The 19,113-nt window shown below is 44.7% G+C and overlaps 1 protein-coding gene across 1 annotated transcript in view; it reads left to right on the top strand.

Annotated features, from left to right (window-relative positions):
- Nucleotides 1-4,476: 4,476 nt before the first annotated feature.
- The window catches only part of TAF15 (TATA-box binding protein associated factor 15), an 87,806-nt gene continuing 73,169 nt past the window's right edge, over nucleotides 4,477-19,113 (top strand). Inside the window, exon 1 of the mRNA XM_077296270.1 lies at nucleotides 4,477-4,667. Coding sequence (XP_077152385.1) covers nucleotides 4,658-4,667 — 10 coding nt within the window. The 5' untranslated portion in view covers nucleotides 4,477-4,657. The remainder of the gene's footprint in view (nucleotides 4,668-19,113) is intronic.

Here is a 19,113-nt window from a genome sequence, read left to right as displayed (position 1 = left end):
AACAATGTCAGAATCGCCAAGATCCGTCAAAGCGTTCCAGAGTTATAGCCTCATAAAGGGACAGTGGTCAGAATTGTAAAAATTGGCCCGGTCATTAACGTGCAAACCACCCTTGGGGGTGAAGGGGTTAAAACCCATCCTGCGTGATAATATAGGTGAATTTAATGAAAATGTGGAGTCCCTGTGGGTGGAGATAAGGGGAGGGGGAAAAAATAATAAAATTACTGATAGGGGTTTGTTATAAATCTCCAAAAATAATGGAAGCAATGGAGAATATCCTCGTAAAGCAAATAGATGAAGCTGCGACTCAAGGAGAAGTCATTATTATGGGGGACTTCAACTACCCTGAAATAGATTGGGGAACAGAAACCTGCAGTTCCAGCAAAGGTAATCGGTTTTTGACAACTATGAGAGACAATTACCTTTCACAACTGGTTCAGGACCCAACAAGGAGGGGGGCACTGCTAGACCTAATATTAACCAACAGGCCAGACCGCATATCAAATATAAGGGTTGGGGGTCACTTGGGGAATAGTGATCATTAAATAATAAGTTTTCATGTAACCTTTAATAAGATGGGTAGTAGGGGGGTGACAAGGACACTAAACTTCAGGAGGGCAAATTTCCAACGGATGAGAGAGGATCTTGGTGCAATTAACTGGGACGATATCCTGAGACACAAAAATACACAAAGAAAATGGGAGACGTTTATTAGCATCCTGGATAGGACCTGTGCACAGTATATACCGTATGGGAATAAACATACTAGAAATAGGAGGAAACCAATATGGCTAAATAGAGCTGTTAGGGGCGCAATAAGGAACAAAAAGAAAGCATTTAGAGAATTAAAGGAAGTAGGTAGTGATGAGGCATTAAATAAATACAGAAAATTAAATAAATTCTGTAAAAAGCAAATCAAGGCAGCAAAGATTGAGACAGAGAGACTCATTGCCAGAGAGAGTAAAAATAATCCCAAAATATTCTTTAACTATATAAATAGTAAGAAACTAAAAAATGACAGTGTTGGCCCCCTTAAAAATAGTCTGGGTGAAATGGTGGATGAGGATGAGGAAAAAGCCAATCTGCTAAATGACTTTTTTTCATCAGTATTTACAAAAGAAAATCCCATGGCAGACAAAATGACTAGTGATAAAAATTCCCCATTAAATGTCACCTGCTTAACCCAGCAGGAAGTACAGCGGCGTCTAAAAAATCACTAAAATTGACAAATCTCCGGGCCCGGATGGGATACACCCCCGAGTACTGCAGGAACTAAGTACAGTCATTGATAGACCATTATTTTTAATCTTTAAAGAGTCCATAATAACAGGGTCTGTACCACAGGACTGGCGTATAGCAAATGTGGTGCCAATATTCAAAAAAGGGGCAAAAACTGAACTCGGTAATTATAGGCCAGTAAGTTTAACCTCTACTGTGGGTAAAATCCTGGAGGGCATTCTAAGGGATGCTATACTGGAGTATCTGAAGAGGAATAACCTCATGACCCAGTATCAGCACGGGTTTACTAGGGACCGTTCATGTCAGACTAATTTGATCAGCTTCTATGAAGAGGTAAGTTCCGGACTGGACCAAGGGAACCCAGTGGACGTAGTGTATATGGACTTTTCCAAAGCTTTTGATACGGTGCCACACAAAAGGTTGATACATAAAATGAGAGTAATGGGGATAGGGGAAAATATGTGTAAGTGGGTTGAGAGCTGGCTCAGGGATAGGAAACAAAGGGTGGTTATTAATGGAGCACACTCGGACTGGGTCGCGGTTAGCAGTGGGGTACCACAGGGGTCAGTATTGGGCCCTCTTCTTTTTAACATATTTATTAATGACCTTGTAGGGGGCATTCAGAGTAGAATTTCAATATTTGCAGATGACACTAAACTCTGTAGGGTAATCAATACAGGGGAGGACAATTTTATATTACAGGATGATTTATGTAAACTAGAAGCTTGGGCTGATAAATGGCAAATGAGCTTTAATGGGGATAAATGTAAGGTCATGCACTTGGGTAGAAGTAATAAGATGTATAACTATGTGCTTAATTCTAAAACTCTGGGCAAAACCATCAATGAAAAAGACCTGGGTGTATGGGTGGATGACAGACTCATATTCAGTGGCCAGTGTCAGGCAGCTGCTACAAAGGCAAATAAAATAATGGGATGTATTAAAAGAGGCATAGATGCTCATGAGGAGAACATAATTTTACCTCTATACAAGTCACTAGTTCGACCACACTTAGAATACTGTGCACAGTTCTGGTCTCCGGTGTATAAGAAAGACATAGCTGAACTGGAGCGAGTGCAGAGAAGAGCGACCAAGGTTATTAGAGGACTGGGGGGTCTGCAATACCAAGATAGGTTATTACACTTGGGGCTATTTAGTTTGGAAAAACGAAGACTAAGGGGTGATCTTATTTTAATGTATAAATATATGAGGGGACAGTACAAAGACCTTTCTGATGATCTTTTTAATCATAGACCTGAGACAGGGACAAGGGGGCATCCTCTACGTCTGGAGGAAAGAAGGTTTAAGCATAATAACAGACGCGGATTCTTTACTGTAAGAGCAGTGAGACTATGGAACTCTCTGCCGTATGATGTAATGAGTGATTCATTAATTAAATTTAAGAGGGGACTGGATACCTTTCTGGAAAAGTATAATGTTACAGGGTATATACACTAGATTCCTTGATAGGGCGTTGATCCAGGGAACTAGTCTGATTGCCGTATGTGGGGTCGGGAAGGAATTTTTTTCCCCATGGTGGAGTTACTCTTTGCCACATGGGTTTTTTTTGCCTTCCTCTGGATCAACATGTTAGGGCATGTTAGGTTAGGCTATGGGTTGAACTAGATGGACTTAAAGTCTTCCTTCAACCTCAATAACTATGTAACTATGTATGTAACTATAAAAATGTAACGCTGAGGCAGTGTTGACAACTTGCTGTTTTTTTTCTGCAGGTCATTGCACCACACAATCAACATAACACATCAAAACATGCTCGCTGCGTTTTAGGTTTTTCCCCATTATTTCATATGTTTTTGTTGCAGTTGTGAAGCTGTGTTTTTAACACTTTTTTAATAGTATACAAAAGCTTTGATTCTGTGCTTAAAATTCAGCGGCGTTATCTTTTTACATGGAGTATTTTCAAGCTCCACATATAAACCTATAGAGAAAAAAGTGCACCAAAATTGCCAGATTCAACAGCTTTTGTACTTGGACTTTTAGACTGTGTTCACATGTAGCGTAAATTCTAGTTTTTTTCTGCTGCACAGAAATTCTGCAGTGTAACAGTCCAAGCAAGGTGTCCAATAAAACTGTGCCCCCTGTGGTCTAAAGAGGCTGCTGAATTGTTCAGTTTTGATGCTTTTTTCTCTCTCTTATCTTCTATATAGAACCTAAAAAATGCATTTAAAAAACTGCAGTTACTTTTTTAAGTGCAGAATTAAAGCTTTTCTGTACTATAAGAACACATTAAAAATGCGGCTACATATCTGCAGCAAAAGTGCATCAAATAAGGGGAAAATGGCCTAAAAAAAAGCAGTAAAAATTAATCAGAGATTGTTACTGTGTAGTTTATACACAGTATTTCTGCAATGTGTGAATACGGCCTTACCAGCCAGATATCGTATAGTGAAGCTACGTAAAGATGAGAAAGTTCTGGAGGCTCCGACTGTGAATGAAGGAACAAAAAATAACACACGGGTCCCAACTAGAGAGGAGTAGAACGCACAGATGACATCCCGCCAGTTCTGCCTAATCAAAAACCACACTAAGGATGCGGGAATGTCAGACATTCATGGCCTCCCATCCAGTCACCAGGAACCACTGATCTGGACGGAGTCCTGTGAATCCATCCCCTCAGCTCTATTCCCGACTGTCCCGGACGCGGCGGACAGTCCCGGACGCGGCGGACAGTCCCGGACACGGCGGACTGTCACGGACACGGCGGACTGTCACGGACACGGCGGACTGTCACGGACACGGCGGACTGTCACGGACACGGCGGGCAGTCACGGACACGGCGGGCAGTCCTGTAAACGGCGGACAGTCCCGGCTTTGGATCTACGCCCTGCAGTCTCGGGCGCCTGGTTTGTTGCGTGGCCACAATCTCCTCAGCACGCTCTGGTCCTGCACAGTTGGGCGGCATGCTGCACAGCTCCTCTCACTCCTACTGCATCCATATGAAGACCGCACTCCCCTCCAGATTATTTGGGGGCGGGGCTAGAGACCCCATACATTCCAGCCACCGTCTCCCTTTGCTCTCCTGCCAATGTGAGCGGCACACATCCGATATAACATGCAGGAAACCATTCCCTCTCCATGTTCAACCCGGGTCCATACAGACCATTTCTATAAAAATAAAAAAATGGAAAACTGCAAGTTATCGCATGTTTTTAAGTCTCGCAAATTCTGTCACTTTACGACACGCAAATAACTTAACCACGTGACCAGTAACCCCGCGCGCTGGCCTACGTCACTCGTATCCTTCCGGGAGTTCTGTACGTGACAGCGCCGAGCCTCCTCACGTGGGGACGCACGCTCATTTCGCGCCGTTCTTACGTTCTCTAGCGTGACGTGATTGTCGGAGCTGAGCGCAGGGCTGATCTTCTGCTGCTCCAGTGTCCGCCACATCGCCGCCATCATGTCTTCAGGTAGGGAGCCGGCGCTGCCATGTGCCTCAGACGTGTCCGTGGGGCCTGGCTGCGGAGTGACGCGGCTGCGGGAGCGCGGCGGGGCCTGGTGTGCGGGCCGCATAATGGCGCTGGGGTGTGCTCGGGCCTGCCTGTGGCGATAGCTCTGGTACACGCTGTGGGGGCGACACCACGTCCTCTGGCTGAGGTACTCGTTCTACGGTGACTGAACCGGGGGGGTTGTTGCCATCCTTTAAAGCGTTTCCCTTTTTATATGTGGGGCCAAATTCTGTGTATTTATTATTCATTTATATTTTTCTGCTAGATTTGGAGAATAGAAAAGTAGCAACTAACAGTACACAGACCCCTCCATAGTGAAGGTGATATCAATATTAAAAAGGGGTTTAAAAAAAAAAAAAAAAAAAAAAACCCTCTTGCTCAACTGGTTGAAAACCAAAACAAGGACCCAAAAAACATGACACGCCATATATAAGGTGTATTAAAATCAAGTCATTCCAATGCCCCACATAACCATGCACAATCACCAGTGGGTGTACCGAGGGGAAACCCCTCGCACACCAGAACGAGGGTCCGATTAGAGGTTTTATGTCCTCATAACTTGATGTACTAAAAGGGGCACCAGACCACCTGGTCCACGGCTCCTGTAGTGACCACTCCTGGCTCTGATCCAACCTTATATGATGGTGGTCTATCCAAGCAAATAGTTTTGAAGGCTCCTCAGGTTGTGAGGAAATGCATCTGGAGACCTCTAATCAGACCCTCTGTGGTTATGGTGTGTGTTGGGTAAACGTTCCCTCCTTATACACACAGGCTGTGTGCACACGATGCGGATTTACTGCAGATCCGCAGCGTTTTTTCCGTGCAGAAACGCTGCACATCTGCAAAGTGATTTACAGTACAATGTAAATCAATAGAAAAAAAAAATGCTGTGCTAATGGTGCGGAAAAATCCGCATGAAAACCGCTGCGGATCAAAAGGAGCATGTCACTACTTTTGTGCAGAACTGCAGCGTTTCTGAACCGTTCCATTATAGAAATCCGCAGGGGTAAAAAAAAAAAACGCACAAAATCCGCATTAAAAAAAGCATCAAATCCGCACCTGCGTTTACTGCCAGGAGATGCAGATTTTGTGCAGAAAATTCTGCACCCCAATCCGCAACGTGTGCACATAGCCTTAAGCATGCTCTATTTGCACAGTACAGGACCTTCTGAGCTTGATCCTATAGCTGTAGAATAGTCCATTGTTACTTTCCCCTTGGTACACCTACTGGTGATCAGGGTGGATTGATTTAAATCACGCCGATTTAAATCATGATTTAAATCACGATTTAAATCAAAAGATTTTTTTCTATTTAAATCGGATCGATTTAAATCATGATTTTAATCATGATTTAAATCACTGATTTAAATCAAAAGGTTTTTTTTAATATAAATCACGATTAAAATGAGAAGTGAGAGCAGTGCGCATGTGCGCCCATAGTTACACGGACGAAACTAGGGGCAACGATCTAACGCCAGGGTGAGGGGGGGACCCCAAAGTAAGTAAAAATCTTTTTTGTTTTACTATATGGCAATAGGTAGGTGTTTAAAAGCAGCATGTCTTAATTGTATAAACTATTAATAGCCTCCACATTTTGTTCATACTGCCCCTTTAATTCCACACTTCTAGCTTGGTTTCACTTTTGGTTTAGTTTCTTTTTCCATTCAGTTGACATGCCCAAACTTGTTGGATAGTCAGCATCCTACAGAAACCTCTGGAAGAGCATGGCATTGTGAATGTTACACATATACAGCCTTTATTCTACTGAGTTAAACAACTCAGCTTTATCTCATGATGGAAGAACCTTTGGATGGTAAAATATTTTCCTCAAAAAGCAGTTTATTGAAAAAAATCCGATTTAAATCAAAAAAATCCGATTTAAATCAAAAAAATCCGATTTTTTTGATTTTTTTTAAAAAACATTGATTTTTATCCACCCTGCTGGTGATTGTTTGGTTATTTGGGGAAACGGCATGACTTGATTTTAATGCATCTAATATGTCATGCATTTTTTGTGTCCTAATTTTAGTTTTTAAATGGAACCTGTCAGCAGGATTGTGCTCAGTAACCTACAGACAGTGTCAGGTCGGCGCCGTTATACTGAATACAATGATACCTTGATGATGAAATCTGTCTTGGTGGATGTTGTTTAATCTTTATTTTCAGTTTTGAGCTAATGATATGCCCGTGCTCCGGGGCGGCCTGTGGGGGTCTGCATGTGGTGCTCTGATTAGGTATTCATAATGCAGACTGCTGACTGGTCACTGATCCCTCACTGACCTGCCCCCTAGTTTGCATAATGAATATCTGTACATACTGAAGAAAAAAACCCTTTACTACCGTGTTTCCCCGATAGTAAGACAGCGTCTTACTTTCTTTTACCACTCAAAAGTCCCACTATGTCTTACTTTCGGGGGGGGGTGTCTTACATTGGGAAAAAAACCTGTGTGGTCGCTGGAGAGCTGTCACACAGACAGCTCTCCAGCGACCAACTATGCGAAGTCCCCTGGTAACCAGGGTAAACATCGGGTTACTAAGCGCAGGGCCGCGCTTAGTAACCCGATGTTTACCCTGGTTACCAGTGTAAATGTAAAAAAAAAAAGTGAGGTGTCATATCTTGTTTTTTCCAGAGGTGATTTTGGAGTTTTTGGGCTGTCGGGACAGAATACAGTGGCTCTTCCTTTGCCTTTTGGTGTTTTTAATCCTTCCATCTCCAAGTTCTAATGGTCGCTTCGCCGGAGGGCGCCCCAGTGCAGGCTGCAGTAGGCCGGCTCTGGCGGCGGGTCCATGCCGGGTGGAGTAGATGAAGCTGGCCGCTGCTTGCTGCTCCGGAGCGCACAGTCCGTGCGGGGGATGGTGCACCGGGCCGGGGGAGGACAGGACGTGCAGGTATCCGTCACCTCCTGCGCCAACCACAGCACCGCCCCCGGCCACGAACCCCCCAGAGAAGCTGGAGCATTTGTCGGGGAGCAGCAGCTGGTCGTGCCCGAGGTGGCTTCCCTTTCTCATGGTACGGAGCCGCCGCCTTCTCCGCTCTCCTCGTGAGGCGGATTGTACGGCTGTGTGTGCTCGGGGCCCCAGCTCCGACCTTCGCACGTAAACCGCATCCCTTCATTCATTGTCAGCTGACCTGGAGCCATTTTTCAGCCGTGGCGGTGGCAGGGAGGTCGGAGCTGGGGCCCGAGCACACACAGCCGTACAATCCGCCTCCATCTGCCTCCCCCAGTGCTCGATAGCCCTCCGACGAGCTCACCTCAGCACCTGCTCTAACTGCAGCCCCGGCTATTTGTAGGGTGCAGGCCGGGCAGTGCGGATTACTGGGGTCACAAGGAGGAGAGCGGAGAAGGCGGCGGCTCCGTACCATGAGAAAGGGAAGCCACCTCGGGCACGACCAGCTGCTGCTCCCCGACAAATGCTCCAGCTTCTCCGGGGGGTTCGTGGCCGGGGGCGGCGCTGTGGTTGGCGCAGGAGGCGACGGATACCTGCACGTCCTGTCCTCCCCCGGCCCGGTGCACCATCCCCCGCACGGACTGTGCGCTCCGGAGCAGCAAGCAGCGGCCAGCTTCATCTACTCCACCCGGCATGGACCCGCCGCCAGAGCCGGCCTACTGCAGCCTGCACTGGGGCGCCCTCCGGCGAAGCGACCATTAGAACTTGGAGATGGAAGGATTAAAAACACCAAAAGGCAAAGGAAGAGCCACTGTATTCTGTCCCGACAGCCCAAAAACTCCAAAATCACCTCTGGAAAAAACAAGATATGACACCTCACTTTTTTTTTTTTTTACATTTACACTGGTAACCAGGGTAAACATCGGGTTACTAAGCGCGGCCCTGCGCTTAGTAACCCGATGTTTACCCTGGTTACCAGTGGCTGAATCGTCCGCATCCCGCAGTTAATGCAGCAAAAGGTACCGGTACGGCTTATATTTTTACAACGTACAGTACTATGTCTTACTTTCGGGGGTGCGTCTTACATTAGCCGACCCCACTAAAACCCCCACTACGTCTTACTATCGGGGGTGTCTTCCTATCGGGGAAACACGGTAGTGTCCTAGTAATAACTGTTCTTGATGTTATTGAGCAAGTACAAAAAATAAAAAACAATGTGATAATGGCACCTGTGCAGTAGCAGCTATCGATGTGTAGGGAGATCCGATAGCTATTGCGCAGACTGCCCCATCTTGGAGGAGTAAATTTTTTTTCCTTCAGAAAAATGGTGCGGCCTGCACAATAGCAGCTATAGCAGAACAGTTATTACTAGGACATTAAATGTGATGATGCTGCAACGCAGGTGCCACGGCTGACGCCTGCAGAAGGGATTTTCTTTTCTTCACTATTGTACAGATTATCTATTCATTATGTAAACTAGGAGGCAGGTCAATGAGGGATCAGTGCCCTGTCAGCAGTCTGTATTATGAATACTAATCAGAGCACCGCATGAAGACCCCCCCCCCCCCCCCCCATAGGGCACAAGCATATCATTAACACAAAACTGAAAATAAAGATTACACAACAACCACAAGACAGATTTCATCAACCAAAGTATCATTGTAATCAGTATAACGGTGCCAACCTGACAGTTTCTGTTGGTTACTGTGCACAATCCTGCTGACAGGTTCCCTTTAACTAGTTGATTAAAAGTTATATTTTATACTGACCCCCTTACGAATATGATCAAGGGAAAATGAATAACTTAAAGACCACAAAGTGCAACAAATAGTTTTTATAGGGCAAATCCAATTCCAGGAATTAAAGGGAACCTGTCACCTGAATTTGGCGGGACCGGTTTTGGGTCATATGGGCGGGGTTTTCGGGTGTTTGATTCACCCTTTCCTTACCCGCTGGCTGCATGCTGGCCGCAATATTGGATTGAAGTTCATTCTCTGTCCTCCGGAGTACCCAAAACTAGTCCCGCCAAATTCAGGTGACAGGTTCCCTTTAAAAAAAAAAATAAAAAATAGCTTTACTCACCCTCCCTGGGTCCAGTGCAGAGTTTTCACCGCTTCTAGAGTTTGCTATTGTGGACAGCGCCAATGTTGCGTTGGTGGTACTGCAGTCAATCACTGAGCTTAGTGGCGCTTTCCAAGTTGGCGACTTGAGCCACTGAACTCAGATTGGATGCCTTGTTGATAGGAAGGCAGCTCTGCAGGCAACAAATTGTAAGATGTAGCAGCAGAGGGTAAGTAAGCCACCTGGTGGATAGGGGTCCAAAACCAGAAAACCCCTTTAAGTTTTTTGTTTCCTTTTTATTAAAATTATTTTTATATATTAACCCCTTCATGACCAGGGGTGTTTTCGTTTTCTGCTCCCCTCCTTCCCAGAGTCATAACTTTTTTTTATTTTTCCGTCAATATGGCCATGTGAGGGCTTATTTTTTGCGGGACGAGCTGTACTTTTGAACGACCTCATTAGTTTTAGCATGTCCTGTACTAGAAAACGGGAAAAAAATCCAAGTGCGGGGAAATTGCAAAAAAAAAGTGCAATCCCACATTTATTTTTCTTTGGCTTTTTTTGCTAGGGTTCACTAAATGGTAAAACTGACCTGCCGTTTTGATTCTCCAGGTCAATACGAGTTCATAGACACCAAACATGTCTAGGTTATTTTTTATCTAAGTGGTGAAAAAAAAATTCCAAACTTTGCTTTAAAAAAAATTGCGCCATTTTCAGATACCCGTAGCATTTCCCTTTCTCATGATCTGGGTATACCATCTTGGTGCAAATACGATCTTTTGATCGCCTGTTTCTAATTCAATGTTGTAGCGACCAAAAAAACTTAATTCTGGCGTTTTCAATTTTTTTCTCGCTATGCCGTTTAGCGATCAGGTTAATCCTTTTTTCTTATTGATGGGTCAGGCGATTCTTAACACAGCGATACCAAATCTGTGTGTGTTTGTGTTTTTTAATTGTTTTATTTTGAATGGGGCAAAAGGGGGGTGATTTAAACTGATATATATTTTCTTTTTTTTACTTTTTGCCATGCTTCAATAGCCTCCATGGGAGGCTAGATGCTGGCACAACTCGATCGCCTCTGCTACATAGGAGCGAAGCTCAGATCGCTCCTATGTAGTAGAATTGTTGCATTGCCATGAGCGCCGACCACAGGGTGGTGCTCATAGCAATCCAGCATCAACAACCATAGAGGTCTCAAGGAGACCTCTGGTTGTTATGCCGATTCATCGCTGACCCCCGATCATATGACTGGGGTCAGCGATGCGCTCATTTCCGGCCCAATGGCCGGAAGCGCTAGTTAGGGCATACAAAGTCACACATTATTGGGGTTGACATATCGACCCCACTTGCAGGAAATATTCTGCTGCCTACGGACCTGGCTTCAGTTAATCCCATCTACATATAGAGACTCCTATACTTACTCCTATACTTACCCCTCGATAAAGCTGCACGCGAAACGCGCGTCGGGGAACCGGTCCACGTCTATAGAGGTAATGTGTCTATGCTACTGAGCAAACATACTTATTTTCTCTGGGGGTCCTTCACGTTTAGGGTATTTAACCCTTCACACTTACTTGCATTTCAAACTGCACTTGCACCCTAACTAATGCACTTCTGCAAGCCTTATCGCTGCATTTAATCCTAATCATAGGACCCCTTCTTTAGCACTTTACCTTTCATAGGCTGGTCCGTTCATTATGCACATTGTCTCCACAGTATAAAATTCCTTCCTTTTTTCCTTTGTATTTTTATGGATGTTCTTATCTTTTATGCTGATTCTAATAAAGTGTTCATACTTTTTAAGCTATAGCTCTTCTTGCTTTTTTGGATGTATATAGAGACTCGCTGTTGAGCAATTCTGCCATTTATTTGTATTTTAGCATGAGACCCCCTTCTCAATTAAAATGTCTCAAATTTCAAGTGTTGTTTTTTTGTTTTTTTAAAGATCACTATTGCCATTCAAAGGCCCAGGTAGTGATGGTGTCAACTGTTAGGGTATTTAGGGTATGTGCACACGTTGCGGTTTTTGCTGCAGATCCGCAGCGGATTTGATGCTGCGGATCCGCAGCAGTTTTCCATGCGGTGTACAATGTAAACCAATGGAAAACAAAAACCGCAGTGCACACGCTGCGGAAAATTCCGCGCGGATTCGCTGCGGAAAAAAAGAAGTAGCATGTCACTTCTTTCTGCGGATTCCGCAGCGGTTTTCAACCTGCACCAATAGGAAAGTGCAGTTGAAAACCCGCAGAGGAATCCGCAGAAGAAACCGCGTGAAAATCCGCAGTGGTTTTGCACTGCGGATTTTCCAAATCCGCTGCGGAAAAATCCGCAGCAAAATCCGCAACGTGTGCACATACCCTTAGTGGTTGTCTGGGCAAAAAAAAAAAAAAAAAAGTTTACCTAGGGGCTTGGAAACTAAACAAAAATAAACTAATTCATACTGCCCCTAGAACCAGAGTAGGCGGCTCTGTGGCTTGTGCTGCTGACACGACAGGAGGACGTCCTCATTCCATCAGCAATCGGCAGGACTGCTGCATCAGAAGAGCATCCGATGTGCTGCTTAGGTCACCTACTGCTGCAGCCATCGCAGTCCTCCTGGTGCAATGGAAATATCTCCCCTTGCTGTGTCATCCCAGACCACTGAGCGACCTGCACTGCATCTAGGTGGGTGAGTATCAGTTAGCTTTTTTTGTTGTTTCTTTTTAACAGATCTCAAGGAAACGTTTTCTTTTGCCCAGGCAACCCCTTCAACCCCTCTCTGACATCCGAGGTACTATCCCGTCCATTTGACCTTGGCCTGTCTGACCGTGGACAGGATAGTACGTCATCGCGATCAACCGCGCACATGTGGTGGTGCGCGGCCAATCACTGCCGGGTGTCAGCTGATTCTCACAGCTGACACCCGGCACTGGGTGCCAGGAGCGGTCACAGATCACTCTCGGCACTTTAACCCCCAAGATACTGCTATTGAACACAATTGCAGCATTTCGGAAGCCAGTGCAGGGGCTGACAGCCCCTCTGCCTTTGCTTCGGAGACCCCGCGGTGTGACGTGGTGTCCCTGTCGCTGCCATGATGCTGCTTCATCTGCATGCTATAGAAGCGATCAGCCTGCCAAAAGTGATTGTCCCATAGTGGGACAAAGTGTAAAAAAAAAAAAAAAAAAAAGTCAGAAAAAAAATAATATTTTTTAAATGTAAAAATATATTTTAAAAAAATACCGTATTTTTCGGACTATAAGACGCACCGGACTATAAGGCGCACCCAGGTTTTAGAGGTGGAAAATAGGGAAAAAATATTTGAAGCAAAAAAAATGTGGTAAAATATTTAATAACATAAATAACATACTATTATATGTGGTGGTATTATATATAATAGTATGTTATTATGTTGGAAGCTGCGGGACCAGTGTGGTGTCTGTGAAGTACGATATGAAGACGCTGGAGGGTGAGTATAAGGGCTCATTTCCACATGCGAGGCACACGTCCGTATCTCGCATGTGGAAACCAAGCTCTGGCGCCGGCACTTTGGAGCGGAGCTGTGCAGCTCCATGTGTTCCTATGCGGCCGCATGCTCTGCTCTGGAGTGCCGGCTCCACAGCTTGGTTTCCACATGCGAGATACGGACGTGTGCCTCGCATGTGGAAATGAGCCCTAAGAATGGGTGCACAGGACTTATAGTGAAAGCACCACTCCAGCACTGCAAAATAACACTGGAGTGCTGCTTTAAAATCCCATGGGAGAACTATAACTCCCAGCATGTCCTGCAGATCCTATGACATGCTGGGAGTTATAGTTCACCAAAGGAGTGGCAGAGTGCTTTATTGTGTTTTGTAAAGACTGACCTCTTAATTGTGGCAGCCAGCCACACTGTTGTGAGGTAAAAGCTGGAGCATCCCATGGCTGCACACACACAGAGCCCTCTCTCTCTTGTTGCCTTTCCACAGCGCAGGACATAAGAGGAAGCTGCAGATTCTAGGTGGAAGTCTGAAGGACCTATGATGATGTCAGAAGAGGGAGGGCTCTGAGCTGCCATGTGATGCTCCAGCCCGCCCACTTCTGACATCACACAGGTCCTCCCTGTGCACCAGACAGCTCAGCGTCCAGCACAGGCAGGTATGCAGCGATCTCCTGGCCCCTGCTGCTGCCTCCTCCTCCCCCGGACACACAGATTCTCCCCGGAATCAGTGCTGGGGAAACACTGTGTCCCTGCTTAAGTGCAGCATTCATTTGCTGCTTAGCTCACCGCTCAGCTGATCGGTGGGCGGTGGGCGGGGAGCAGCTAATAAATATTCACTGCACTTAATCAGCGGGGCCATGTGCTTTCCCCAGCAGCTGATTCCGGGCAGCAGGGACATCCTGAAGTGGGATAACAGTGCGATCCCACTCGCTGCTGCCCCCCTCCCCACATGCTATATCCGTACTATAAGACGCACCCACACTTTCCTCCCAAATTTGGAGGAAAAAAAGTGCGTCTTATAGTCCGAAAAATACGGTATATATTTTATCACTAAATAAATATTTGAATGAGAAAAAAAAAATCTAAACAATAAAAGTACACATTTGGTATCGCCGCGTCCATAACAACCTGACCTATAAAACTGTCCCACTAGTTAACCACTTTAGTGAACACCAAAAAAAAGGCAAAAAGCAATGCTTTATCATACTGCTGAACAAAAAGTGGAATAACACGCGATCAAAAAGACGGATATAAATAAACATGGTACCGCTGAAAACGTCATCTTGTCCCGCAAAAAACTAGCCCCCATACAGCTCCATCAGTGGAAAAATAAAAAAGTTATAGCTCTTAGAATAAAGGTATGCAAAAATAATTTTTTGTTCATTCTGCCTCCCAAAAATTTGAATAGAAAGCGATCAAAAAATGCCATGTGCCCGAAAATGTTACCAATAAAAACGTTAACTTGTCCCGCAAAAAACGAGACCTCACATGACTGTGTGGGCCAAAATATTAAAAAATTTTAGCGCTCAAAGTGTGACGATGCAAAAACTATTTTGTTGCAATAAAAACCATCTTTTAGTGTGTGACAACAGCCAAACATATAGCGAGTTTTTAAGACCTTTCACACATCCTGATATTTCCGGTACCGGAGAGGTTAGTGTCCATGTGTGTAATACTTGCGGCACACGTGTGGCATGTGTGTGCTGCATCAGTACCACAAGGACGGGCGCCAGGGAAGAAGCGTTACAGTAAGCGCTGTTCCCCAGCGCCGGGTGCTGAACACGGCTGTCACCATTCTCCCCTGCCCTGTTGGCGATCAGCGCGAGCAGGGTAGAATGATGAGTTACATTTAAGTGATAAAAGAGACATCAGACGGCAGCTGATGGGACTATTACTCCTATCAGCACACCCCTGCTGCTGCTAATAAGTGACAGCAGGACCGGCGGACGGGAGTATTCATCTGCCGCTCCTACGCTGTAAATAAATATGGTAATTAAAAAAAAAAAAAAAAAAAAAAAAAACGGAGTGTGTCCCCCCTATTTTTGATAACCAGCCAGACAAAACTCACAGCTGGGGGCTACAAGGTTGGATATTAAGAATAGAGGGGTCCCCATGCCATATTTTTAAATTATTTAAATAAAAAAAAAAATACAGTTTTGACAACCAGCCTTGCTAAAGCTCACAGCTGGGGGCTGGTATTCTCAGGCTGGTAAGGTGCCATGGATATTGACCCCCTACCAGCCTAAAAATAGCCTGCAGCTGCCCAGAAAAGGCACATCTATTAGATGCGCCAATTCTGGCCCTTTGCCCGGCTCTTCCCACTTGCACTGTAACTGTGGCAAGTGGGGTAATATTTGTGGGGTTGATGTCACCGGTGACATCAAGCCAACGGCTTAGTAATGGAGAAGCGTCTATAAGACACCTATCCATTACTAATCTTATGGTGAATAAAGACACAGCCAGAATAAAGTCCTTTATTTGAAAAAAATGAGACCGCTTTTTTATTCTTAATTAAACCATACTTACTGCAATGCCTAATCCAAGCGAAGCTCTTGATCTCCTGTAATAAAAGTAAAATAATAAACCAACAGTATACCATACCTGTCCATCGTTGTGTCCCACGCAGTAAGGCCGGGGTCACACATGCGTGTTTTACGGACGTAAGAGCGCAGAAACTACGTCCGTAAAACTCGCATAACATACGGCACAATTATTCTCAATGGGGCTGCTCCTATCAGCCGTATATTACGGATCCGTAATATACGGCTTTCTACGGCCGTACAAAATCGCAGCATGCTGCGTTTGTCAGCGTATTGCGCAAAAAAATCGCCAATGAAAGTCTATGGGGGCGAGAAAAATACGGATTCCACACGGACCAGCAGTGTGACTTGCGAGAAATACGCAGCGGTGTTAGTGAAAAGTCGGTAATTCAATTGCCGGCTTTTCATTTCTCCTGCACAAACCCGACAGGATATGAGACAAGGTGTACATACAGGTCCTTCTCAAAAAATTAGCATATAGTGTTAAATTTCATTATTTACCATAATGTAATGATTACAATTAAACTTTCATATATTATAGATTCATTATCCACCAACTGAAATTTGTCAGGTCTTTTATTGTTTTAATACTGATGATTTTGGCATACAACTCCTGATAACCCAAAAAACCTGTCTCAATAAATTAGCATATTTCACCCGACCAATCAAATAAAAGTGTTTTTTAATACCAAACAAAAAAACCATCAAATAATAATGTTCAGTTATGCACTCAATACTTGGTCGGGAATCCTTTGGCAGAAATGACTGCTTCAATGCGGCGTGGCATGGAGGCAATCAGCCTGTGACACTGCTGAGATGTTATGGAGGCCCAGGATGCTTCAATAGCGGCCTTAAGCTCATCCAGAGTGTTGGGTCTTGCGTCTCTCAACTTTCTCTTCACAATATCCCACAGATTCTCTATGGGGTTCAGGTCAGGAGAGTTGGCAGGCCAATTGAGCACAGTAATACCATGGTCAGTAAACCATTTACCAGTGGTTTTGGCACTGTGAGCAGGTGCCAGGTCGTGCTGAAAAATGAAATCTTCATCTCCATAAAGCATTTCAGCCGATGGAAGCATGAAGTGCTCCAAAATCTCCTGATAGCTAGCTGCATTGACCCTGCCCTTGATGAAACACAGTGGACCAACACCAGCAGCTGACATGGCACCCCACACCATCACTGACTGTGGGTACTTGACACTGGACTTATGGCATTTTGGCATTTCCTTCTCCCCAGTCTTCCTCCAGACTCTGGCACCTTGATTTCCGAATGACTTAGCAACAGTCCAGTGCTGCTTCTCTGTAGCCCAGGTCAGGCGCTTCTGCCGCTGTTTATGGTTCAAAAGTGGCTTTACCTGGGGAATGCGGCACCTGTAGCCCATTTCCTGTACACGCCTGTGCACGGTGGCTCTGGATGTTTCCACACCAGACTCAGTCCACTGCTTCCTCAGGTTCCCCAAGGTCTGGAATCGGTCCTTCTCCACAATCTTCCTCAGGGTCCGGTCACCTCTTCTCGTTGTACAGCGTTTTCGGCCACATTGTTTCCTTCCAACAGACTTACCATTGAGGTGCCTTGATACAGCACTCTGGGAACAGCCTATTTGTTGAGAAATTTCTTTCTGGGTCTTACCCTCTTGCTTGAGGGTGTCAATGATGGCCTTCTTGACATCTGTCAGGTCGCTAGTCTTACCCATGATGGGGGTTTTGAGTAATGAACCAGGCAGGGAGTTTTTAAAAGCCTCAGGTATCTTTTGCATGTGTTTAGAGTTAATTAGTTGATTCAGAAGATTAGGGTAATAGGTCATTTAGAGAACCTTTTCTTGATATGCTAATTTATTGAGACAGGTTTTTTGGGTTATCAGGAGTTGTAGGCCAAAATCATCAGTATTAAAACAATAAAAGACCTGACAAATTTCAGTTGGTGGATAATGAATCTATAATATATGAAAGTTTAATTGTAATCATTACATTATGGTAAATAATGAAATTTAACACTATATGCTAATTTTTTGAGAAGGACCTGTATAGTAAACCATCTCATATCCCCATTTTTTGGGGGGGCAGACGTTTGTAGCCAGGGGGGGCCAATAACCATGGACCCTCTCCTGGCTATTAATATCTGCCGTCAGTCACTGGCTTTACCATTCTGGCGGAGAAAATTGCGCGGGAGCTCACGCCAATTTTTTCCGCCATTTAACCCTTTATTTTAGCAGCTACAGTGCTGAAATTTTGCACATACACACTACTAACATTAGTAGTGTGGAATATGCAAAAAAATGGGGATATGAGATGGTTTACTATATGTAAACCATGTCTCATATCCTGTCGGGTTTGTGCAGGAGAAATGAAAAGCCGGCAATTGAATTACCGGCTGTTCACAGATATCGCGCTGAATGAAATCTAAATACAGAATATATATATATATATATATGTGTCTCAATGATATATATATATATATATATATATATATATATATATATATATATATATATATATATATATATATATATATATATATATACTGTATATATGTTTTCCCGAACATTTCAGCACATAAATCCATTAGATGTCGGTTTTGCAAGCCTGCGCGAAAATCTCGCAGTACGGATTACATACGGAGGATGCCATGCGCAAAATACGCTGACACACCCTGACTACGGATCAATATTTTGGGAACATTTCTCCGTAGTACGGATGTATAATACGTGGCGTATTGTCTTACGCCAAGTGTGACCCCAGCCTAATACATGGCTGCGGGATAATGGGGATAATTTGTTTTCAACCTGGACGGTGATGAGAATGCAGTGTCAGTGACCAGGGGTGATGTCATAGAGGTTACCTCCAGTCACTGAGCTCCGTTCCCAGCCGGGCTGAGCTGCGGTGACTTCATAACACGTGCATTCACATAACACACATACATGTTATGTGTATGCACATGTGCGGGACGTTTTATGGCCCGTGCTGACATTAAGTAATGGACATAGCGGTTTTGCCCACGGACACATGGTCCGTGGAAACACGCTGAGGTGCACTGACCCATTCACTTGAATAGGCAAATAGCACTCCGTTCCTCCCTGGTCTCTCCGCATGGCTAAGTATCACTGTACAGCCACATATGGGTATTGCCACGTTCAGTAGAAATTGAGACAAATTGTTTTGCAATTTTTACCCACTTCTTGTGTGAAAATGTAAAATCTTTGGCTAAAACAAAATTTGGGTAAAAATGTAGTTATTTTGTCCTCCCTGCTCAATGGTATAAAATTCTGTGACACACCCATTGTGTCAATATGATCACTGCACCCCTAGACTAATTCATTGAGAGGTGTAGTTCGTAAAAGGGGGTAACTTATGGGGGGTTCTGCTGTTTTGGCACCTCATGGGCTCTCCGAGTGGGTCATGGCACCTGCAAACCATAACAGTAAAATCTGGTGCTCCTTCCCTTCTGAGCTCTGCCATGCGCC

Source organism: Ranitomeya variabilis, chromosome 3, assembly GCF_051348905.1.
Source record: "Ranitomeya variabilis isolate aRanVar5 chromosome 3, aRanVar5.hap1, whole genome shotgun sequence".
Classification (NCBI taxonomy): domain Eukaryota; kingdom Metazoa; phylum Chordata; class Amphibia; order Anura; family Dendrobatidae; genus Ranitomeya; species Ranitomeya variabilis.
Note: the sequence above shows the minus strand (reverse complement) of the source record. Positions and strands in the feature narration are given on the sequence as shown.